We start from the raw sequence: 25,500 nt of genomic DNA on the forward strand, positions 1-25,500 counted from the left end.
CTATATATAATTGGCTATAGCATTCACAATTTTCAGGGAGCACAGGAACAAGAAAAGTTCCTTGTCAAAAAGCAGTAGGGACCCATGAAAGCCATCCTCTACATGATACCACATCACGGGGACCCTCTGGTCCTCCAAGCGCTTCATATAGAGCAAGGTGTCATCACGGAGGATGTCATGCTCACAGCTCACCAGGAAGGCCTTGGGAAGCTGAGCAATGGTCTCATCATCTCTTATCAGAGGGGCATTTTCTACATCCAAAAGATGTTTGTTTTCCAGATAGGGAGCCCCATTAAAAGGGCCGGGAAACACAGGTTGGTGGCGCATCTTCCTGAATCTCCTGGGTATGTTGTCAGAGCTGAGCCACTGCTTGTACTTCCTCCAGAAGTCTGGGGGCATGAAGGCACCATCCAAGATGGCTTCCCACCAGTGAAAGTCGATAACCATATATTTAAACATACATGTCATCATGAACTTCTGGGGCAGGATGGGACATTTCTGCTCTGCCAGTAAGATGGCAGCTGCAAACTGATGATCTGAACAAGTGGATAAATCAGGACCTGGGCCCGGATCTGGGGAATATCTGATCTGCCCACCAGGGCCTGGGTGACACAGACCACATACGCTCTCCCAGTGCTGTCTCCACAGATCACAACCCGGGAGGGGTCCACCCTGTAGGTTTCCAGGGCCTTCAGGAAGTGAATGGAGGCATTCAGGCAATCTCAGAAAATGCTGGGGTAATGGTGATCAGGAAGCTTGCGGTACCTGAAGAGCAAGCAGGGAACAAAAGTGTAGCAGTGTGGACAGGTGTCACTGGGAGCCATTTTAACCATGTCCTCAACTCCCCCTTGCAAGACTGTCTCTGACTAAATCCCCAGAATGGCCCGGTGAGGTGGGGATTTTTATCTTTTCTTTTTTTTTTTCTTTTGCATATGAGGACATGAAGGACCTCCCCTTAGTCCTACAGGCAGGGGTTCTGGACTCCAACACTAGGCTCTGCCTGTTGCCCATAGGTGTAGACACTCCACACAAGATTATGCAACTTGAAAGCTATCTGAGCCATCTGAAGTGGGAGCAAAACAACTAGTGATGCTGGGAAATACAAAGGAACCTCCTGGCTGTCCCACTGGCTGCCCAAAGAGAACAGGCTAAGCAAAGTAAAGCTCAAATAAAGCAGAAGTTTCTTTCAGGATGAATTTTTGGTTTTTTTAATCAAAATCTAATGACCAAGGGGCTCCTGGATGGCTCAGTCAGTTAAGCATCTGACTTCAGCTCAGGTCATGATCTCCCATTTCACAAGTTCAAGCCCCATGTCAGGCTCTGTGCTGACAGCTCTGTCCCTGGACCCTGCTTCAGATTCTGTGTCTTCCTCTCTCTCTCTGTCCCTCCCCTGCTCATGCTTTGTCTCTCTCAAAAATAAATAAACATTAAAAAACAATTTTTTTTAATCTAATGACCAAGATTTGTTCTTTCCCAGTGACTTAAAGAGCTGCCTTTGGCACAAGAACAGACACTCAGATCAATGGAATAGAATAGAGAACCCAGAAATGGACCCACAAACGTATGGGCAACTAATCTTTGACAAAGCAGGAAAGAATATCCAATGGAATAAAGACAGTCTCTTCAGCAAGTGGTGCTGGGAACACTGGACAGCGACATGCAGAAGAATGAACCTGGACCGCTTTCTTACACCAGACACAAAAATAAACTCAAAATGGATGAAAGACCTCAATGTAAGACAGGAAGCCATCAAAATCCTCGAGGAGAAAGCAGGCAAAAACCTCTTTGATCTTGCCCACAGCAATTTCTTACTCAACACGTCTCCAGAGGCAAGAGAAACAAAAGCAAAATGAACTACGGGGACCTCATCAAATAAAAAGCTTCTGCACAGCGAAGGAAACAATCATCAAAACTAAAAGGCAATAGACAGAATGGGAGAAGATTTTTGCAAATGACATATCAGATAAAGGGTTAGTATCCAAAATCTACAAAGAACTTATCAAACTCAACACCCAAAAAACAAATAATCCAGTGAAGAAATGGGCAAAAGACGTGAATAGACACTTCTCCAAAGAAGACATCCAGATGGCCAACTAACACATGAAAAAACACTCAACATCACTCATCATCAGGGAAATACAAAGCAAAACCACAATGAGATACCACCTTACACCTGTCAGAATGGCTAACATGAACAACTCAGGCAACAATAGATGTTGGCGAGGATGTGGAGAAAGAGGATCTCTTTTGCATTTTTGGTGGGAATGCAAGCTGGTGCAGCCACTCTGGAAAACAGTATGGAGGTTCCTCAAAAAACTAAAAATAGAACTACCCTATGACACAGCAATGGCACTACTAGGCATTTATCCAAGGGATACAGGTGTGCTGTTTCAAAGGGACACATGCACCCCCATGTTTATAGCAGCACTATCAACAACAGCCAAAGTTGATGGAAAGGGTCCAAATGTCCATCGATGGATGACTGGATAAAGAAAATGTGCTATGTATATATAATGGAGTATTACTCAGCAATCGAAAAGAATGAAATCTTGGCATTTGAACTACATGAATGGAACTGGAGGGTATTATGCTAAGTGAAATTAGTCAGTCAGAGAAAGACAAAAATCCTATGACTTCACTCATATGAGGACTTTAAGAGACAAAACAGATGAACATAAGGGAAGGGAAACAAAAATAATATAAAAACAGGGAGGGGGACAAAACAAAAGAGACTCATATATATGGAGAACAAACTGAGGGTTACTGGAGGGGTTGTGGGAGGGGGATGGGCTAAATGGGTAAGGGGCATTAAGGAACCTACTGAAATCATTGCTTCACTATATACTAATTTGGATGTAAATTTTAAAAAATAAAAAATAAATTTAATAAATAAATAAATAAATGTCACTATCTTAAATTCTTAAAAAAAAAAAAAAAAGAGCTGTCTTCTATCTGGGGGTTGGGGAAAGAGGGAGAGGTTTGGGAGATGCCCTGAGGGTAAAGGTGGAGGAAAGGTAAACAGGCAGGAAACAGATTCTGCTCTGGCTGTGGAGAGCATCCTGAAGGCTGCTCTAAGCCCTCAAAGTGTGTCTCCTCATAGGAATTCAAGGGCAAAGAGAAAGGACTTTAAAATGAACTTCTAGGGGCATCTGACTGGCTCAGTCCGTTGAGTGGCCAGCACTTGATTTTGCCTCAGGTCATGATCTCATGGTTCACGAGTTCAAGCCCCTCACAGGGCTAGGCACTAACAGTGCAGTCTGCTTGGGATTCTCTCCTTCCCTCTCTCTCTAACCCTAAATATAAATATAAATATATAAATATATATATGTGCTATAAATATATATATATATATATATATGCGCTAAGGGAGTAGATCTTAAATGTTCTCCCCACAAAAAAGAAACAATAATTACATGATACAATGGAGATGTTTCCTAATGCTATCATGGTAATCATTTTGCAATATATAAGTGTCTCAAACTGACACGTTATACACCTTAAACTTATGCAATGTTATATGTCAATTATATTTCAATAAAGCTGGGGGTGGTGCTGAACTTACAGAAATAGTAAAACACAAGCTAACTAATGCACAAATCAAGATTGAGATAATAGAAAGAAATCAATTTAAAAAATAGAAACCCTTTGGCTAAACTGCTTTGATTAGAAATTTTATGAAAAACATGGCTGTTATCCCAAATTTTTGTTTGAAGTTGTTGCTAAATGTGTTTTCCCTTCTTACAACCTATCATTTAAAAGCATTGTAAAAGAAAGTGCATTCTACTTGTAAGATTAAATTTGGAAGGCACACATAAAGAAAACTGACACCTTAGAATAGTGGCTTTCAAACTTCGTTAGAACAGCAACATTGCTTTTCTTCAAAAAATTTTTTTATATTGATTTATTTTTGAAAGACAGAGCGAGACAGAGAGCAAGTGGGGGAGAGGCAGAGAAAGAAGGAGACACAGAATCCGAAGCAGGCTCCAGGCTCTGAGCTGTCAGCACAGAGTCCGACACAAAGCTTGCTTGAACCCACTAATTGTGAGATCATGACCTGAGCTGAAGTTGGACGCTCAACCGCTGAGCCACCCAGACCCTCTAATTTTTTCTTATTAAAATGATACAAGGACCCCCACTGTATAAAATAAGTGAGTAGTGGTCAGTCATTCTAGCTTTGCCCAGGGGCAGGGATCTGAACACCTCACTCATTCTTCTTCCTCTTTGACCTCCCTGGCCACCCTTAAAAAAACGAAGGGAATCCCAGTGTCCTAAGCAACCCAGTCTGGAAGCCACCACTTCCTATTAGATCTTGATTTTTGTTTCCATTAAAAGTTGCTCTAAGGCATCATCTTTAAGGATAGGGTTTGATTGACTGCAACCCTGCAACATTGCCTCAATGAGCAAATATGTTGATAAATAAATCAATGTTATCAACATAGCTTTCCATTTAAACTTAGCAAAACATATACTATTTAGTAGGGTCCTTGTATTGAGATGTGCTCAGCACCTAGAAGCAGCAAACACAAACTTCAGCCTCCATTTTTCTATTTCTAGAAGGATACACATCCTACTAAATGTTAAATGTACAAATATGGCAGTATAAAAGAAATAACAAATATTACATGCGTTCCATTAGCAGAATCCCGACCTGCTAGAAAGAGGCAGAAATGCCTACCCTTGCCCACTCAGGGTAGGGGTGAAAGTCAAAAGATTCTCCAGGAGCTTAGGTAGGGAGTCTCATTATGTCTTGATGAGAAACCAGGGAGCATTTCAGACACTGGACATCTTTTCCGACCTGCAGTCACCCTGGCAGATTGAAGAACCTTACCTGTCTTCCAACCTCCACCAGCCTCTCTATCAAAACCCATGTCCTAAGTCTTTTCAACTATAACTATATCAAACAACAATATCCTAAGCAATCTCCTACAAATATTCATGCAGGTGTTTATTAACATTTCCGTGTGTTCAAGGGGCATTTTCATTATCACAAAGGGCTTCTCAGATGTAGAGTGTGACAGAGCCTCTATCAGTCAGACACTGTCTTCCTCAAATTTGAGAAGACCAGAGATGCTAAGTAAGTTGCTTTAAGCTGCACAGATGCCTGGGGGCAGCCAGGGTTTGAGGGGCCTTGTGGTAGAGGTTGAATCTAAAAGGACAGCTTTTAGTTTCTCTAACTTCTTGAAACTATTGCCCACTGTCTTCTTCTGTCTCAAGACACTCCCAGCATTGGACCCCAAAGTTAAGTAGGTAGGTAGTTGTGTTAACAAAATAAGCACCTGAAGAACCATCAGACCCAAACAACAGCCAGAACCTTGACCATAACCTTTGGCCAACCCTATCATACCCCCACCACCATCCCACCTCGCTGCCTTTGCCATCTGAGGGAACAGTGACCTTGACCTTCAATCCTGTATCCACCATTCCCTTTCTTTCCTTTTCATGTACTTTTATAATGTCTATGCATATTCCTTACAAATACTCTTCTGATTTTGTTTTTAACTTGATAAAAAGAGTACCAGGCTTACGTAATTATTTGAATGTTTTTCACTTAATTTTATACTGCCAAGACTCATTCACATTCTGGTGTGCCCTTCCAGTTCATTTATTTAAATGGCTATGTAATCATCCATAATACCTTAATGGCTGTGTAACATAATATTCACTGTGCCATGGTTTAGTTTAGCTTAGTTTTTGTTTGTTTAGGAGAATTCTTTCTCATGTTGAAAAGGGTTTAGAATATGATACATTAGTAATTACTCAAATTTCTGGTTTCAGAAAGAAGATGACATGGATTTATTTTTCCCTGTTCCTCTCCCAAAGGTCATTTAAAACACGGTAGGGGAGAGAGGCCAAGATGGCAGGGCAGCATGGAAGCTCTCTGCTTCACTCGTCCCTGAAATGTAGCCAGATCAGCACCAAACCATTTTGCACACCTAGAAAATTGATCTGAGGACAAACACAACAATCTGCATAACTTGAGCCACAGAACTTGGCAGGTACATGTTGCAGAGAGGTGAGCTGGGGGAGAGAGAAGCTGCAGAGGGTAGGGAACTGTTTTTATTTGCAGAGAGAGGACAGAGACTTGGGGGGAGATTACAGGAAAAGCACTCCCTCCAAAAGCAGCTGGAGACAAAGAGAAAGAGTGGAAACACCTGCAAGGAAACATCTTCATAAGAAATGGAGAAAGGAGAAAAGAGAGGGTTTCAATACCATTAGGACTCTATAAATAGGGGAGCACAGAGCCAGAAACTTTGCAGCTCGATACCTGGTGCTGCTCTGGTGGGAAGGGCGAATCTTCAGGAGCAGAGAGCAAGGTCCAAGGGGTCGTCAGGCCACATGGGGAGAGGCAGTTCCCCTGCAGAGAGGACATTTGGTAGAGGCCGTGCAGTCTCCCCACAGGCAAAGGTCCCAGTGGACCCCAGATTACAGCCATGTTGCTGGTGTTGGAACAAGGACATTAGGGTGTGGTGAAGACTGGCGCCAGGTGTGTGTTGTGATTTACCATAGCCTCTGAACCACTGCTGCCACACAATCATGTGAACTTTTTCTAGGGAGGCTGGCACCTGGCCACAGTCTCTGGGCCTCTGCAGCAGCATGGGCCAGCACCTGGCCATTGCTCAGCAAGACCCTCCCTGCGAGGGTCAGAGTGGGTTCAAGCCACAGGGCCCTCAGAAGTGAGGGGTTTGGAAACACAGTCCCATCTGAGAAAAAATTTGGGAAGGAGGTGCTGCCTGGCAGGCTGATGGCTTGATTGTGGACAGTGTAGAAGCAGGGAGTGGATGGAAGTCCAAGACAAAGAAGGGGTGTTTGATTGCCAGTTGGGGAGAGCACAGAGTTCTGATGCTAGAGACTGGGAAGCAGGGTGATGCCATTTTCACATCTCCCCGGCATACATACATGCCCACACGCCACAACAATCCACCCCAGTAACCTAAGCAGTGGCACCTAGTGGAGAATGGAGCCATTACACCAAGCCTTGTCCATCTCCACCAACCAAGCCCTAGAGGATGACCACAAGTCTCTCTGCCTGCTTAGTTTACAGACTATAAAGTGCTCATAGTTTGACTTCTAGGGGAAACTGGATGTAATTTCACTCAGATTTCATTCTGTTTGCTGGTCCAGCTATTCATTTTTTTTTTCTTTTCTTATTCTTGGATACAGAAAGAGAAAAAAATTATTTTTTATTTTCTGTTTTTATAAAAAGGTTTCTCTTTAATTTTTTTCTACTATATTTTTTATTATTTTTTGTAAATTTTTTAGTGTATTTTACTTTCTTAATTTCATTTTATTCTATTTTATTGTATACATTTTTAAAATTTTTAAGCATTTTCTTAATTTTCCCTCTTCTCTACTTTTTTTCCTTTCCCTTTTTTCTCTATTCTATCAAGCTTCTTTCAACAACCAGACCAAAACACACCTAGCTTCCTTCATATGATTTTTGTGTGTTGTTTTTAATTTTTTAATTTTATTTTTATTTTATTAAATTAATTCTTTTTCTTCCTCCAAAATGATGAAACAAAGTAATTCAGCCAAAAAGAAAGAACAGAAAGAAATGACAGCCAGGGACTTAATCTACACAGATGTAAGCAAGATGTCTGAACTAGAATTTAGAATCACGATAGTAAGAATACTAGCTGTAATTGAAAAAAGGATAGGGGTGCCTGGGTGGCTCAGTCGGTTAAGCGTCTGACTTCAGTTCAGGTCATGATCTCATGGTCTGTGAGTTCAAGCCCCGCATCGAGCTCTGTGCTAACAGCTTGGAGCCTGGAGCCTGCTTTGGATTCTGTGTGTGTGTGTGTGTGTGTGTGTGTGTGTGTATGTGCGCGCGCGCACCTCTCTCTCTGCCCCTCCCCCACTCGTGCACTGTCTCTGTCTCAAAAATAAATGAACATTAAAAAAAAGAAAAAAGAAAAAAGCATAGAATCCCTTTCTGCAGAGATAAAAGAAGTAAAATCTAGTTAGGACTAAATTAAAATGCTATAACTCAAATGGATGCCATGGTGGCAAGGACGGATGAAGCAGAGCAATGAATCAGTGATACAGAGGACAAACTTATGGAGAATAATGAAGCAGAGAAAAAAAAGAGGGGAACTAAGGCAAAAGAATACGATATAAGAATTAGAGAAATCAGTGATTCATTAAAAAGGAACATCAGAATCATAGGGGTCCCAGAGATGAAGAGAGAGAGAAATGAGTAGAAGGGTTATGTGAGAAAATCATAGCAGAAAACTTTCCTAACCTGGGGATAGACACAACATCAAAATCCAGGAAGCACAGAGAACTTCTATTAGATTCAACAAAAACCAACCATCAACAAAACATATAATAGTCACATTCACAAAATACACAGACAAGGAAAGAATTATGAACACAGCAAGGGAAAAAAGTCCTTAACCTTTAAGAGAAGACAGATCAGGTTCTCAGCAGACCTATCCACAGAAACTTGGCAGGACAGAAAGCAGTGGCAGGATATATTCAGCATGCTGAATCAGAAAAATATGCAGCCAAGAATTCTTTATCCAGCAAGGCTGTCATTGAAAACAGAGGGAGAGATAAAAAGTTTCCCAGACAAACAAAAACTAGAGGATTTCATGATCACTAAACCAGCCCTGCAAGAAAAAGTTAAGGGGACTCACTGAGAGGAGAAAAGACAAAAGAAAACAAAAAAGACCAAAACCAACAAAGACTAGAAAGGACCAGAGAATACCCCCAGAAACTCCAACTCTACAGGCAACACAATGGCAATAATTTCATATCTTTCCGTACTCACTCTAAATGTCAATGGACTAAATTCTCCCGTGAAAAGACATAAGATAACAGAATGGATAAGAAAACAAGATCCATATATATGCTGTTTACAAAAGACACATTTTAGACCTAAAGACACCTTCAGATTGAAAGTAAGGGGGTGGAGAACTATCTATCATGCTAATGGTTGCCAAAAGAAAGCTGGAGTAGCCATACTTATATCAGACAATCTAGATTTTAAAATAAAGACCATAACAAGAGATGAAAGGGGGCATTATATCATAATTAAGGGGTCTGTCCACCAAGAAGAGCTAACGATTGTAAACATTTGTGCCCCCAACATGAGAGAACCCAAACATATAAATCAATTAATCACATATATAAAGAAACTCATTGATAATCATACCATAATAGTAGGGGACTTCAACACCCCCACTTACAGCAATGGACAGATCATCTAAGTAGAAAATCAACAAGGAAACAATGGCTTTGAATGACACACTGTACCAGATGGACTTAACAGATGTATTCAGAACATTTCACCCTAAAGCAGTGGAATACACATTCTTCTTAAGTGCACATGGAACATTCTTCAGTATAGATCACATACCAGGACACAAATCAGCCCTCAACAAATACAAAAAGATCGAGATCATACCATGCATATTTTCAGATCACAATGCTATGAAACTCAAAATCAACCACAAGAAAAAATATGGAAAGACAACGAATGCTTGGAGACTGAAGAACATCCTACTAAAGAATGAATGGGTTAACCAAGAAGTTAAAGAGGAAATTAAAAAGTACATGGAAGCCAATGAAAATGATAATACCACAGCCCAAAACCTCTGGGATATAGCAAAGACAATCATAACAGGAAAGTATATAGCAATCCAGACTTTCCTAAAGAAGAGAAAAGGTCTCAGATACACAACTTAAGCTTACACCTTAAAGAGCTGGAAAAAGAACAGCAAATAAAACCCAAAACCATCAGAATATGGGAAATAATAAAGATTAGAATGTAAATCAATGCTATCAGAATCAAAAAAACAATAGAACAGATCAATGAAACCAGAAGCTGGTTCTTTGAAAGAATTAACAAAACTGATAAACCCCTAGCCAGTTTGATCAAAAAGAAAGAGGAAAGGACCGAAATAAATAAAACCAAGAATGAAAGAGGAGAGATAACAACCCACACTGCAGAAATACAAACAATACTAAGAGAATATTATAAACAATTATATGCCAATAAATTGGGCAATCTAGAAGAAATGGACAAATTCCTAGAAAAATATAAACTACCAAAACTGAAACAAGAATAGAAAATTTTAAGAGACCCATAAATAGAAAATTTTAACAGGCCCATAACCAGTAAAGAAATTGAATTAGTAATCAAAAATCTCCCCCCAAAAACAATAGTCCGGGGGCGGATGGCTTTCCAGGGGAATTCCAGCAAACAATAAAGAAGAGTTAACACCTATTCTTTTGAAGCTGCCCCAAAAAATAGAAATGGAAGGAAAACTTCCAAACTCATTCTGTGAGGCCAGCATTACCCTAATTCAAAAACCAGACAAAGACCCCACAAAAAAGAACTAAAGACCAATTTCCCTGCTGAACATGGATGCAAAAATCCTCAACAAGATACTAGCCAACCAGATCAAACAATACATTAAAAGAATTATTCATCACAATCAAGTGGATTTATACCCAGGATGCAGGGCTAGTTCAATATCCACAAATCAATCAATGTGATGTGTCATATTAATAAAAGAAAGGACAAGAACTACATGATCCTCTCAATAGATGCAGAGAAAGCATTTGACAAAATACAGCATCCTTTCTTGATAAAAACCCTCAAGAAAGTAGGGATAGAAGAATCATACCTCAAGATTAAAAACCATATACAAGATACACTCTGCTAATATTATCCTCAATGGGTAAAAACTGAGAACTTTCCCCCTAAGGTCAGGAACACGACAGGGATGTCCACTCTCACCACTGTTAATCAACATAGCATTGGAAGTCCTGGCCTCAGCAATCAGACAACACAAAGGAATAAAAGGCATCCAAATCAGCAAGGAGTAAGTCAAACTTTCACTCTTCGCAGATGACATGATATGGAAAACCTGAAAGATTCCACGAAAAAAAAACGCTAGAATTGATCCATGAATTCAGCAAAGTCACAGGATATAAAATTATAGATAGCATAGAAATTGGTTGCATTTCAATACACCAATAATGATGCAGCAGAAAGAAAAATCAAGGAATAAATCCTATTTACAATTGTACCAAAAACCATAAAATACTTAAGAATAAATCTAACCAAAAGATCTATACACTGAAAGGTGAAAGATCTATACACTGAAAATTATAGAAAGCTTATGAAATAAAATTGAAGACACAAAACAATGGAAAAAGATTCCATGCTCCTGGATAGGAAGAACAAATATTGTTAAAATGTCGATACTACCCAAAGCAATCTACATATTCAATGCAGTCCCTATCAAAATAACACCAGCATTCTTCACAGAGCTAGAACAAACAATCCTAAAATTTGTATGGAACCAAAAACAGACCATGAATAGCCAAAGCAATCCTGAAAAAGAAAACCAAACCTGGAGGTATTACAATCCTGGACTTCAAGATGTATTACAAAGCTGTAATCATCAAGACAGTATGGTACTGGCATAAAAACAGACACATAGATCAATGGAACAGAATAGAGAACCCAGAAATGGACCCACAAACGTATGACCAACTAATCTTTGACAAAGCAGGAAAGAATATCCAATGGAATAAAGACAGTCTCTTCAGCAAATGGTGTTGGTAAGACTGGACAGCTACATGCAGAAGAATGAGCCTGGACCACTTTCTTACACCAGACACAAAAATAAATCCAAAATGGATGAAAGACCTCAATGTAAGACAGGAAGCCATCAAAATCCTCGAGGAGAAAGCAGGCAAAAACCTCTTTGACCTCAGCTGCAGTAACTTCTTACTCAACATGTCTCTGGAGGCAAGGGAAACAAAAGTAAAAAGTAACTATTGGGACCTCATCAAGATAAAACCTTCTGCACATAGAAGGAAACAATCAGCAAAACTAAAAGGCAACCAACAGAATGGGAGAAGATATTTGCAAATGACATATCAGATAAAGGGTTAGTATCCAAAATCTACAAAGAACTTATCAAAACCCAAAAAACAAATAATCCAGTGGAAAAAAATGAGCAAAAGACATGAATAGACACTTTTCCAAAGACATCCAGATGGCTAACAGACACATGAGAAAATGCTCAACACCACTCATCATCAGGGAAATAAAAATCAAAAGCACAATGAGATACCAACTAACACCAGTCAGAATGGCTAAAATTAACAACTCAGGCAACAACAACTGTTGGCGAGGATACAGAGAAAGGGGAACCCTCCTGCACTGCTGGTGGGGATGCAATCTGGTGCAGTCACTCCGGACGGAAAACAGTATGGAGGTTCCTCAAAAAACTAAAAATAGAACTACCCTAAGACCCAGCAATTGCACTACTAGGCATTTATCCAAGGGATACAGGTGTGCTGTTTCGAAGGGACACATGCACCCCAATGTATATAGCAGCACTATCAACAATAGCCAAAATATGGAAAGAGACCAAGTGTCCATTGACAGATGAATGGATAAAGAAGATATGGTATATATATACATGGTGTATATATACATATATATATGGTATATATATATATAGTGGAGTAGTGTGTGTATATATATATATATATATATATATACACTCGTATATACTTGTATATATATATACATATACTTGGCAATGAAACAATGAAATCTTGCCATTTGCAACAACATGGATGGAACTAGAGATATTATGCTAAGCGAAATTAGTCAGAGAAAGACAAAAATCCTATGACTTCACTCACATGAGGACTTTAAGAGACAAAACAGATGAACATAAGGGAAGGGAAACAAAAATAATATAAAACAGGGAGGGGGACAAAACATAAGAGACTCTTACATATAGAGAACAAACTGAGGGTTGCTGAAGGGGTTTGGGGAGTGGGGTGGCTAAAGGGGCAAGGGGAATTAAGGAAGACACTAAGTACTGGGTGTTATACGTGGGGGATGAATCACTGGATTCTACTCCTGAAATCATATTGCACTACGTGCTAACTAACTTGGATGTAAATTTTTTAAAAAGTAGAAAAAAACATGGCAGATGCTTATACTAAAAAGCATTTGTTGCTTAGCAACAGTAGCTAAACTATGGGGAGAGTCCAAATGTCCATCAACTGATGAATGGATAAAGATGTGATGTGGATGTACAATGGAGTATTACCCAGTGATCAAAAAGAACAAAAACTTGCCATTTGCAACGACGTAGATGGAGCTGGAATGTATTATGCTAAACGAAATAAGTCAGTCAGAGAAAGACAAATATCATATGATTTCACTCATACGTGGAATTTAAGAAACAAATTAGATGATCACAAGGGAGGGCAAAATAAAAAAGAGAGAGAGAAGCAAACCGTAAGAGGCTCAGAGAACAAACTGAGGGTTGATGGAGGGAGGTGGGTGGGGGATGGGCTAAATGGGTTATGGGTACTAAGGAGGGCACTTGTTCTTTTTTTTTTTTTTTTTTTTAATTTTTTTTTTTCAACGTTTATTTATTTTTGGGACAGAGAGAGACAGAGCATGAACGGGGGAGGGGCAGATAGAGAGGGAGACACAGAATCGGAAACAGGCTCCAGGCTCTGAGCCATCAGCCCAGAGCCCGACGCGGGGCTCGAACTCACGGACCGCGAGATCGTGACCTGGCTGAAGTCGGACGCTTAACCGACTGCGCCACCCAGGCGCCCCGAGGAGGGCACTTGTTCTGATGAGCATTAGGTGTTACATGTAAGTGCTGAATCACTTGTATGTACATTTAATATAGTGTCACTTAGTGTTTTGCTTAGCATAATACCCTCTAGCTCCAACCACATCATTGCAAATGGCAAGATTTCATTCTTTTTTGTGGCTGGAAAACATTCCGTTGCATATACACCACATCTTTATCCATTCATCTGCCGATGGACACTTGGGCTACTTCCATAATTTGACCATTGAAAATGATGTTGCAGTAATCACAGGGGTGCATCTATCCTTTTTAATTGTAAGTATCCAGTGGTACAGTTACTAGATCATAGGGTAGTTCTATTTTTAACTTTTTGAGGAACCTCCATACTGTTTTCTACAGTGGCTGCACCACTTTGCATTCCCACCAACAGTGCGTAAGGGTTCCCCTTTCTCCACCTCCTCACCAGCACTTGCTGTCTCATGCCCCAGTTTGTTCGTGCACACCCCTGCTGTGGGCATTTGACTTCTTTCTGGGTTTTTGCTCTCGTGAACGGCGCTGTGCCTGTGTCCATGCATGTACGTGCAAGAGTGCCTCTTGGGGGCTAGGGCCCCTCTCTCTCTTCTACAAATCATCCACGTGCTCCTCCCTACCTTCTTCCACCCAAGTGACACCCACTGACTTTCTCCAGCAGCTCACCCAATCGACAGCAGCACAGAATCAGTCTCCAGGGCCAGAAAATTGCACAGGTTGTGGTACAAGTCTGCAAGACAGAATTGGTCACAGCAGCCGCCCTGAGTGGCCTGTAGAGATGTCAACACCCCCATGCAGGGCCCAGCACTGTTCACCCTAGTCCCCGAGGAGAACCTGCCAGCAGTGGTCGCTTTGGGTGTGACATTCTTTTTCTGTTCCTTTCCCTACTTCCTCTGCAGTGACTCCAGCTGGCTCTGCCTGGGCAAAACCAAAAAGCCAGGCCACGTAAGACACCTGACATCTGCCGTGGTCTCCTGAATATCGGGACTCCAATGCACCTCAGGGCTCACCAGCTGCAACATTTTCTTCCACAGTGGGGGTGGAAACTGAGGACCAGGAAGGTTTGGTGATTTGAAACAGACAAAACCAAGGCCAAGGAGGGTAGGCATGCCTGCTCTAAAATATTAATGGTAATTACGTACGCATGCATACAAATGTATGTTATTAAGAAATATGGGATGGTTGGATGGACCATTTTTATTATTTTTAATTTTTTTTAACATTTTATTCATTTTTGAGAGACAGAGAGAGATAGAGCATGAGCAGGGGAGGGGCAGAGAGAGAGACACACACACAGAATCCGAACCAGGCTCCAGGCTCTGAGCTGACAGCACAGAGCCAGATGTGGGGCTCAAACCCACGAACTATGAGATCGTGACCTAAGCTGAAGTTGGACATTTAACCAACTGAGCCACCCAGGTGCCCCATGGGCCATTTCTATTAGCCGAGGGGTACCTCTGAGGTTCTCAGACAAGTCCATTATCAACAGTCCATTGGCCATCCTGGTACAGCACCAGACAAGTATCTGTGCCAAATAAGCCTCTAATTCCGTGGTTTCTAACCTTGGCTGTGCTGTAGATAGAAGTACCAGGGAGGTTTTCCAAGTCCTGGTGCCCAGACTGAGCCCCAAATAATTGAACCGGTGTCTCTGGGGTGGGGAGCACGGATAGCAGGAGTTCCCAAATTCCAGCCTCGGGGGCGGTGGTGAATGACTGAGCAGACCGGGAGAAGTGCCCCAGCTTCATCATCACCCTTTGAGGGACATGACGGAGGAGGGGACAAAACTGAGTGGGACAGGCAGCTCCCAAGGAGGCCTTAGCCCTGCTTGCAAATTAGCGCCATCTGGGAGCTTTTTTAAAATGCTGATGCCTGGGCCCCACCCCTGAGACTGACAGTGGCATGGGCAGGACCTTGGTGTGGGTATGACTCAAAGCCCCCCCAGGGGGTTCAAATCATAGCCAGGATGGAGACCGCTGCTGGCCTTTCCCACATCATCCCCCTGCCTCCTTGCTCTGCTGCCCTGACATTCTTTCTCTCCCTCGAGCCCCTGTTTTGGAGCTCTGCACTTGCTGTTTCTTCTGCTTAGACTTAACTGGGCTGGGACAGAGTGAGGCAGGCACTTGCCTTGGGCACAAAACTAAAGGGTCACCAAGACACTCTGCAGCTGAGATAAATAATACTTTGGTGCAATCTTTTAAGGAATCAAAGCAAATGCCACGAGTATCTGTGATGAAGGACGTATGAAAATCTTACATAGACAAGAGCCTACTTTGCATTTGTACAATTCTCCTGGCCCTGTTGGACCCCGCCTTTAGATAAACGTTGTTATTTTGTTCACCATATATTTTTTGCATTAATATTGAATTTTTGAAAATAGTGCATAAAAAAGGGGCACCTGGGTGTCTCAGTCAGTTGGGCATCTGACTTTGGCTCAGGTCATGATCTCCCAACTTGGAGCCTGGAGCCTGCTTCGGATTCTGTGTCCCCCTCTCTCTCTGTCCTTCCCCCACTCGCTCTTGCTCTCTCTCTCAAAAAAAAATAAATTAACATTAAAAAGGTGAAAATAGTGCATAAAATTATCTTGAAGACTGAGTTTCTTGGTGCCCCTTTAAATATCAAGCCCCAGGCAAGGGCCCCATTTGCCTGCCCCTATCCCTACAGGCTTAGAATGCTGTTCCCCAGCCTCTATGGGGCTTATTCCTCCTCATCAGTTGCTTGGACCTGAGTTTAAATTCTACCTTTTTGGAGAAGCTTCTTCTGGAAAAACTAAAGATGCACATGAATCATTTTCTATTCCATCATCTTGTGCCATAACTCTGTGGAATTACCCTATTTATTTGCTTTCTCTTTCATTGCCCAGCCTTTTCGTTCGAGTAGGCTCCATGAGAGTTTTTCTTGTTCTCCACTCGGTCCCCTGTACCTGGAACAGGATATGACACAAGGTAAATACCGGGTGAATATTTCCCAAATGAATCCTCGCTTCACTTTTAAAATAACATCATGCCCCACAGAGGAGGGCTAACAGTCCTAGCCAACTAATGGGGTGCTCCCGGGGGATCTCTGAAAGGGAAGCATGACCTCGGGGGGCCGGTAGATGGGAGATATCCATTGTTAACTTCTGAAAAAAAGGAGAGCATCCCGGCAGCAAATGCGGCTATTGCCATTTCCACCACCAGGTGGCAGCACACCCTAATCTCAGGGAAGTTCTGGGCAACTTTGGGCAGCCATCCGTCCACCCATTTGTTCGTCCATGAACACATCCTTGCACCCAGTTATTCACCCATCCATTCATCCATCTTTGTGTTCATGAACTCATACAGTCATTCAAAAATTAAAATCCACAGGCAAGGAAGGCGCTGGAGATAAGGCAGCAAACAAAACACAAGTCTTCCTGGCACTCTGGGAGATTCCATTTTTAGTTGGGGAAGACAGACAGAAAATGAGGAAATACACGAAGGAACAAGATAAATTCAGACCACGACAAGTGTCATGAGGGAAATTTAAAGGGATGATGTCAGGGATGGAGACGGGCATGGAACTCTAAGGGACTGTGCCTTAGGTAAGACGTTCAGGGAGGCCGCTCTGGAGAGGATATTTGAGGTCAGACTGAATGAACAAATAAGGGTCCACCAGTCACGCAAAGTCAGGAGGGGAGAGACATCGTCTGAACAGCAGGTGCCAAAGGTTCAGAGAGAGAGGGGAGGAGCCTGGAGTGTCTGAGAGGCAGGCAGTGTGGCTAGAGCGCAGTGAACTGCTTTGGGAGGAGGGAGACGCCGTGCACCTGGCTGCAAAGGTGGGCAGGACCTCCAAAGCTGTCAGGGCTCGAGGGCTCGGTTCCATCTAAAGGCACCGGAGAGCCACAAGAAGGGTTTAGCCCAGGACCGACAAGCTCTGACTTGTCGTTTTACAAGCTCTTTCTGGCTGCCAGGGAAGGAATGGATTGAGGGGCGACAGAAGTGTGTGTGTGGGGGGGGGGGGTTGTGGGGTGTGAAGGTCAAGGGGGCCGAGGCAAGAGAGAACGTGGGGTCTTGGATCATGGTAGTGTAGCAGGGCCAGGGAGAGATGCATGGGTTTGGGATGTACTGTGGGTGGAAAACGGATAAGACGGGCCAAAGCTGTGGGTGGCGAGGGAAGAGAGCAGTCAACACCCCAGCATCGTGAAAGCCCCACTGAGACACAGCACTAGCCTCACCTTGACCAAGACCATTATAGTACAGAAAAGAACGTTTCTCGCATAGATTGAGTGTCATCTGCTTACTTGAGCCCAAAGCACTCAGCCTGGGATTCCTATAAAAAATCTCCAACTGCTGGGGCACCTGGGTGGCTCAGTCAGTTAAGCGTCCCGACTCTTGATTTTGGCTCAGGTCATGACCTCACAGTTCATGTGTTCAAGCCCCGTGTCAGGCTCTGTGCTAACAGTGCGGAGCCTGCTTGGGACTCTGTCTCCCTCTCTCTCTCTGCCCCTCCCCTGCACTCTCTCTAAATAAATTTTTTTTTTTTTTAAAGCCTCCAACTGCTGATTCCTTTGAGTTACTCTTAAAAAGGCTCTCAGTGGGGGCGCCTGGGTGGCGCAGTCGGTTACGCGTCCGACTTCAGCCAGGTCACGATCTCGCGGTCCGTGAGTTCGAGCCCCGCGTCGGGCTCTGTGCTGACCGCTCAGAGCCTGGAGCCTGTTTCCGATTCTGTGTCTCCCTCTCTCTCTGCCCCTCCCCCGTTCATGCTCTGTCTCTCTCTGTCCCCCAAAAAATAAATAAACGTTGAAAAAAGGTTTTCAGTGAAGGGTGAGCCAAGTTGTACACACAGATGAAGCTCTTCCTTTACAAAGCTGCAGGGAAGCACCTTACCCAAATTCCCCATGAACCCGCCTCCTCCGTGGAAGATGATGCCTCACCAGGGGCTGGAGGACTCTGCCTTGGATTGGAACAGCCTCACAGGTATGGTCCCAAAATACAGGTCAGTCACTACAAGTCTAGCATCCTTTTTTGTTCTCACAAAACCATGCAATAACTGGGTAAATCTGGGCCTGGAGCAGATTCCCAGCCTCTCAAATATATTCCCCTGTCAGGCGTAAGAGAAAGAAAGGGAGACATTAGGAGAGGTCAGGACCCATCTGGATCGTAGAGGACTCCTGTCACCTGCAATTGCTAGGATGTTTTTGCAGTTTCTCATCTGTCTCATCTGGGTAAGGCTCATCAGGAAGGACAGGCTAGGATTGCGTCCACATAGAGGGTTTGGGTTTCAGAACTTCCTCCCAAACGATCTTGATTGAATAACTGTATGAATTGGCCAAAGATCTTGACCATGTTTAGGCTGAATGGTTGGGCACTGAATTGAACAAAGCCAATTGTTCAAGGCAACTGGCAGGCAACCTTCCTCTTTGGCTCTCCAGCCTCAGATGGCAAAAAGGGTCATCACTTGGGTCAACACCCAACATTGCCCGCCCGGAGCCTGCACCATGACAGATTCTTAAGCCATGTTTGTGTTCAACAAAAGAAAGTAATGGGATTAGGGATGCCTGCTGTTGACTCAGAAGAAGGGTGCAATGGCACATGGCCATTTATTTGCCAAATGTGTATAAAATTCCATTGTTTTTAAACTAATATAGTCACTCTAGCTATAAACAAACAAATGTCTGAATAAATCATGAAATATAGTTACAAGTTATCATGTTGCATGTACTCACTGCCTTTAAACCACTGGAATCATCTCTTCCAAGGACCGCACATTAAGTGTGTCCTTGTCCCAAGGGAAGTGCATCATTTATGAGTCACCTATAGCATGCCAGTAGTGGTCCGAGTGGTTATAAACTGGATGAAACTTTTCAGTGATGCTTCTAAGTCAAGCAGAGTTATCAGCTCTATTTTGTAGATGGGGGAGCTGAGGCAAACCAAGGTCAAGTGCCCTGCCTGCCAAGGAGTAACATGCAGAACATGTGTTCTCAACCACTAAACCAGAAAGAGCTTGGATTCTGGAGTCAGGAAGATCTGAACTCAAGTTTTAGCTTATCGCCAAACTAACCATCTCTGAGCTTCGATTTCCCTCCTTTACAAAATAGAATGGTGTCCACAGCCCAAGGAGGAGTCTTGGGGATTAGATACGACCACTCACGATGAGTGTCTCACTGGTGGGTCCTGGCAAGCGTGATCCCCAGTCCTTCTCCTGCTCACACCCACTGGGTCTTGTCCCAAGTCCCCTGGGATGCCCCAGTGCATTCCTTCCGTGGAGACATCCAAGGCTTTGATTTCTCCAAAGAGAACTCCAAACAAAACCTTCATTTCCCTGCTTGAGCTGGAGGAGAGTGAGGTGAGGAACTGGTTGGAGATGGCCTGCTTAGCCCACATCTGAGGACACCAGGCCTCTGTACTCAGCCAGCTCAGACCTTCACTGGCCAGCTCAGCTCCGAGCACCCTGACGTCAAGATGCCTCCTGTCGGCTCAGGTGGGCTCCAGCTCTGACCTCCTCCATTGCAGTTCCCCCATGCTCCATGTACTCACCCGTGGCTCACATTGTTTCCTGGAAGCCTTTCTACCTGCCTAGTAGGTGGAGAAACACCAAACGGACTTTCATATCCAAGCTCAAGTCCATGTTCTCATTGACTGATGCCATCCCTGACCTGTATCCCCCTGTTCACAGCAATGGCTGCTGCCTCCTTGGAGGCCCTAAGTACCCTGCCCAGATTTCTTCAGAACCCCTCAAGGCTTTAGTACATGGATGTGGTCACCCGTGTGTCTCCCTCCACCGAACATCATTATCTTCATCATGGACACCCCGTGATGGGCAGTGCGTCCTGGGGGCACCCAGCCAGCGCTGGAGGGATCAGGATGAGACATCACAGGCGAAGCTCCCCCTTCAGGGCCATGAAGCTGGACAAGGAAAGCCCCTGGGAAGAAGAGGGGGAGCCCTCGCGTGGTGCCGCTCATCGTGATTGGAGACCACCGAGAAAACTTGCATCACCTTGTGGGCGGAAGAAGCCTGCTTGCCTCCGCCAACAGGAGCAAGGAAGGAACTTCTTGCCCAGCAACAAGCTCAGCCCATAAGAAGATACCACAACTCAGCCAATGAGAAACTGCCCCTCCCTGACCTCACACTTTCCTCCAATGGACTTTCATCCAAAGCAGCCCCTCCCACCTCCCTCCACTTCTCTGTAAAGAAGCTTCTCTCCTTTGATCTCTGGACGCGCAGGTGGTTTGCCATAACTTGCATGTCCCCAATCTCAATTCCTCTACTCTTCCTGAATAAGCCCACCTTGCTGGCAAAATAACGGGCTGTGTTGCTTCCAAGGTCCATCTGCGAGCCTCCCGTGAGTGCCCCAGAGCCACGGTCATCAGCAGGTGCTTGCAGCTTGTGGGCTACTCTTTAGGAGAAAACAAGGTCAGAAAGGCCTTGGTTTTTTCTGGGTCTCAAACTGGCCCATAATTCCGTGCAATGGCAGCCACTGGTTTGAGACAGGCCGACTTCCAGTGAAGTGCTTGGCCAGGAAAAATAACAGAGATGAGAGTTTTGCCCTCAGCCTGTCTCCTTGAGTCAGTAACAGTTCTGAAATTATAAACTAGAGGTGTTCACGTCTCTAAGAGTCATCCACATCCATGGTGGAACATTCCAGAAGCACATAAACATATTTTATTTCTTTACCAAACATAGGAAGCCCTTATCACGTGTCATTTAATTCTTTTGCCATCCTGATGAGATGGACACCATTGTTTCCTTTCGCAGATGGGAAAATAGACACAGAGAGGTCAAGTGCATTGCACAAGATTGCACAGCCAGAGCTGGGATGCACATGCTGGCAGGCTGCCTACCATCTGGGCTCCTTACCTTTCACTCTGCTATCAGCTAAGTGAGGCCTTCTGTCTTCCTCCTTCTACAGTTGCCCTCCATCCCCACAAGTAAGCAGTGTGAACTGTTGGGCTGATAACACCCAGGGGTTGGAACATTGGGTTAAAACCAGTGGTCTGCCTCCTACGAGATGCCAAGCCTTTGTTTCCAAACCTGTTGCAGCTCTAAATATGTGCCGTCCTATCCCCAACCCTAGTCCCTGCTCAGAGCCTGGCCAGCATGACCCCTCTGACATGCTGGATAGATTCACCTATGTCTTGATCAGCAAATGGAAAGCACCTACCAGGTGGCAGGTCTGTGCCTGTGGCCAATGTCGCAAAGGTAGTTAAAGCAGTCCCTGCCTTCCATGTGCCTACGCTGTATTCAGAGGAGACAGCCTACAGGCAGCTGAGTGCGCAGAGGGCAAAAGAGGCTGTGGTTTAAGGCGGTTCGGTTCCCTGTCAGGCTGAAAACCCTGTAGAAGAAGGGGCTGGGTCTGCAATCCTTTTAGAATCCTCAGGAAGCAGCCAGGTGACGGGTGCTCAGTAAGTGTTTGAAGGAAGAAAAGGAGGGAGGGGCAGAGAGAGGAAGGGAAGTGAAGAGGGAGGGAAACAGCTGCAGACACAAAAGAGAGTGTAACAAAATATGTCTTGGGGAGAGTCTGAAGAGGAAAGGAGGGGCAAGTTATGGGGAGAGAGGACGGGAGACCCAACCCGTTACAGAGCCCGAGAGCAAACTCACCAAAGTTAAAGCATACAGGAACAGGCAATGCAGAAATCTGAACTTGGCGGGATGTTGCAAGGTAGAGAGGACATCTACGGTGAGGAAATGCTGGAGGACAGTCCAGACGAAGACTCCCACAAAAAAGGTGCACAGGAGCACCAGGCACAAGACGAGCATGCTCCCAAGGTTGCTAGCAGCTGCCTCTCCAGAGAGAGGAGCTTGGACACTTGTGTTAGGAGAACGTGGACCCGCTATACCAGCTCTCTCTCTGCTCCCACTGGTTTTGGACTTAGCCGTGATTCAGTGGGCTAACGTGGCATCTTACAGGGCCAATGGGAGCTGGAGGGACTATTTCTCTGAGCAATGAAAGCTCCAAGAAAACCAGTGTTGCCCAAGACCCCTAAGGGAAAGGCCTCACATAGTTGCGTAGGCCTCTGTGGCCTCACCTTCCCATGCAGAATCGGCCAGCTTTCCTCACCATGGCATGGTTGGGCTGGCCAAAGCACATCTCATGCCAGGTTGCCGCCCTGGCCCCATTCAAGTCCAGGCTGTGGGGAGAGGCAGCATGGCCGAGAGTCAAGAGGACTTACTCAGATGCCAGCCTGCCTGGGTTTGAATCCCGCCTTTTCAGCTTACTGGCTCAGTGGCCTTGGATAAGTTCTCTCTATTCTCTGCATCTCGGTGCCCTCCTCTGAAAGGAGATAGACTGCTGAGGAATTGGCAATAGCGCGGCAAAGAACAGGAGCATGCAAATATCCTTTTTCAAGCAAATCTTACTTACCTATTATAAATAAACGTATGCACACAAATGCCTGTGGAAGACTGCATAAATCGTGCAATATACCGCTCGAAGAATTTTCACAGTGAACGCACCCAAACACCGGCACCCAAACCAGGATACGGTACATCTCTAGCAACTAGGGGTCCCTTCTCCCCATCACCACCGCCCCCTGCCCATGACTAAACCCACCAAAGGCAACCACTGTCCTTCCTTTAACAGCCCACACTCATGTGGCTGATTTCTGACTGTTATATAAATAGAATCACGCAGAGGGGACTCCTTTACGTCTGGCTTCTTTCACTCAGTGTCGTGCTGGATGTCTCTTCCACGTCGTGTACATGGGTTCACCCGTGCTCCTTCCTGGATAGCATGCCACTGTATGAATACACCACAACTTTTTATTCTTTCTGCGGCTGCTGGACATCTGAGTTTTTGCCAGGCATCAGTTGATTGCCTCTCAGCTCCAAACTTGCCGTTTTAAAGCCATTCTTCCGCAGGGTGGTGTCTTGCTGGAAGCACTCTGAAATGAAACTACCCGGGGGGGGCTGCAAAGGGAAAGCTACCGCAGGAGCCGGGGTTAGAGCAGCTGTCTACACCACGGAAGCTTGGAGCTACGCAACCACATGCACTACGGGATTAGAGGACTGGAGGAGCCACCCCCAGTACGGAAGATGAGCCTGCAGAACCCTGTGAGGCAATTTGTGCCCCAGGGTGCTGTTGAGAGCTACTGGCCTACTGGGCTAGTGACTACTTCACTAGCCTGCAATTAACAGAGGCAGGTAGCTTAACAGAGAGATCTGCGAAGGTCAAAAAGAGCTCTAATGCAAACAGTGTCATCCCAGGCTGATGGTACATGGCCTGAGGCTGTACCCCTGAGGAGTGACATCAGAAGCTGCACACTTGAGGGGTGCCTGGGTGGCTCAGCGGGTTAAGCGTCCGACTTCCGCTCAGGTCATGATCTCACGGTTTGTGAGTTTGAGGCCCGCATCCGGCTCCGTGCTGATGGTGCAGAGCCTGCTTGGGATTCTCTCTCTCTCCCTCTCTCTCTGCCCTTCCCCCGCAAAATAAACTTAAAAAAGAAGAAGCTGGGGCGCCTGGGTGGCTCAGTCAGTTGAGCATCCCGACTTCGGCTCAGGTTATGATCTCATGGTCCGTGAATCCAAGCCCTGCGTCGGCCTCTGTGCTGACAGCTCGGAGCCTGGAACCTGCTTCGGATTCTGTGTGTGTGTGTCTCATTCTCTTTCTCTCTCTCTCTGCCCCTCCCCAACTCATGTTCTGTCTCTCTGTGTCCAAAATAAATAAACATTAAAAAAATTAAAAATAAAAAAAAGGAACTGCACACTGAGGGAAACACATGTAACTGAAATAGTCCATCCAAGTCACTAAACAAACAAGCAGACAATATGGGCAAAAAGCTCTGAGAAGGGGTAGGGGAGCCTATCGTTGCTACATTGTAATATCTCAGTTTTCAACATCACCAAAAAATGAGACATTTTAAGAAACAGGGAAATATGATCCATACAGAAGAAAAAGCAAAAACACAGGCAACAGAAACTTCCTTTGAGAGCAACCAGATGTCTTAACAAAGACTTCAAAGCAGCTACCATACGTATGTTCAAAGAGCTAAAGAATATCACACTTAACAGAAATAAAAGAAGGTATGGTGGCAATATTTTCTATACCATATACCAACAAAGAGATACACATTATATTTTTTTAAAAGACCAAACTAAGATTATACAATTGGAAAGAATAATAACCAAAATGAAATATTCACTAGAGGGGCTTAACAGTAGACCTGAGATGGAAGAAGAAATAATCCACAAACTTGAAGGTAGATTGATAGAGATTATATAACCTGAAGAACAGACGGAAAACAAATAAAGAAAAATGAAAAGAGCCTTCGAGAAAAGTGGGACATCGTTAGGCACACCGATGTACATATCATGGGGGTACAAAGGAGAGAAGAGAGGACAAGGGACAGGAAAATATTCAAAGAAATAATGGTTGAAAACCTTCTAAAGTTGATGAGAAAGGTTATACACATCCAAGAAGCCCAGTGAACTCCAAGTGTGATCGATAGAAAGAGAGAACTTCACTGGGAAATTCTATCAAACACTTAAAGAAGAATTAATTCCCATTATTTACAAACTCTTCTACTGGAAGAGGAGAGAACACTTCCCAAATCATTCTGTGAATCCAGTATTACTCTGATGTCAAAGACAAAGACAACTAGAGAAAAGAAACCCACAGGCCGATATCCCCGATGAATATATGTACATAAATCCTCAACAAAATGCTAGCACATCGAATCCAGCAACATAGAAAAAGGATGAATTACCAAGTGGGATTTATTCCAGTAAAGCAAAGTTGATTAACTCAATTGGTGAAACTCAACTAATATAATATACCATATCAAGAAAATACAGGACAAAAGCCACGTGATCATCTCCGTAGATGCTGAAAAAGCACTTAACAAAATCCAAAACCCTTTCAAGATAAAAACACTCAAAAAAAAAAAAAATCCAAGATAGAAAGGAACTTCCTGGTTAAGGACATTGA

General features: G+C 44.1%; 1 protein-coding gene across 1 annotated transcript; it reads right to left on the reverse strand.

Moving 5' to 3' along the window:
• Window positions 1–22,334, reverse strand: LOC124514409 (arylacetamide deacetylase-like 4). The gene is given in 5 exon segments (XM_047082392.1): window positions 1–488; window positions 491–765; window positions 14,286–14,349; window positions 18,464–18,677; window positions 22,176–22,334. Coding segments are annotated over 5 exon segments (1,200 nt in total).
• Between the last annotated feature and the right edge of the window lie 3,166 nt (window positions 22,335–25,500).

The sequence above is a fragment of the Lynx rufus genome, unplaced genomic scaffold (assembly GCF_022079265.1).
Source record: "Lynx rufus isolate CCGP_SWC_20201006 ecotype Redwood Valley unplaced genomic scaffold, mLynRuf1.p SCAF_2, whole genome shotgun sequence".
NCBI classification, from domain to species: Eukaryota; Metazoa; Chordata; class Mammalia; order Carnivora; family Felidae; genus Lynx; species Lynx rufus.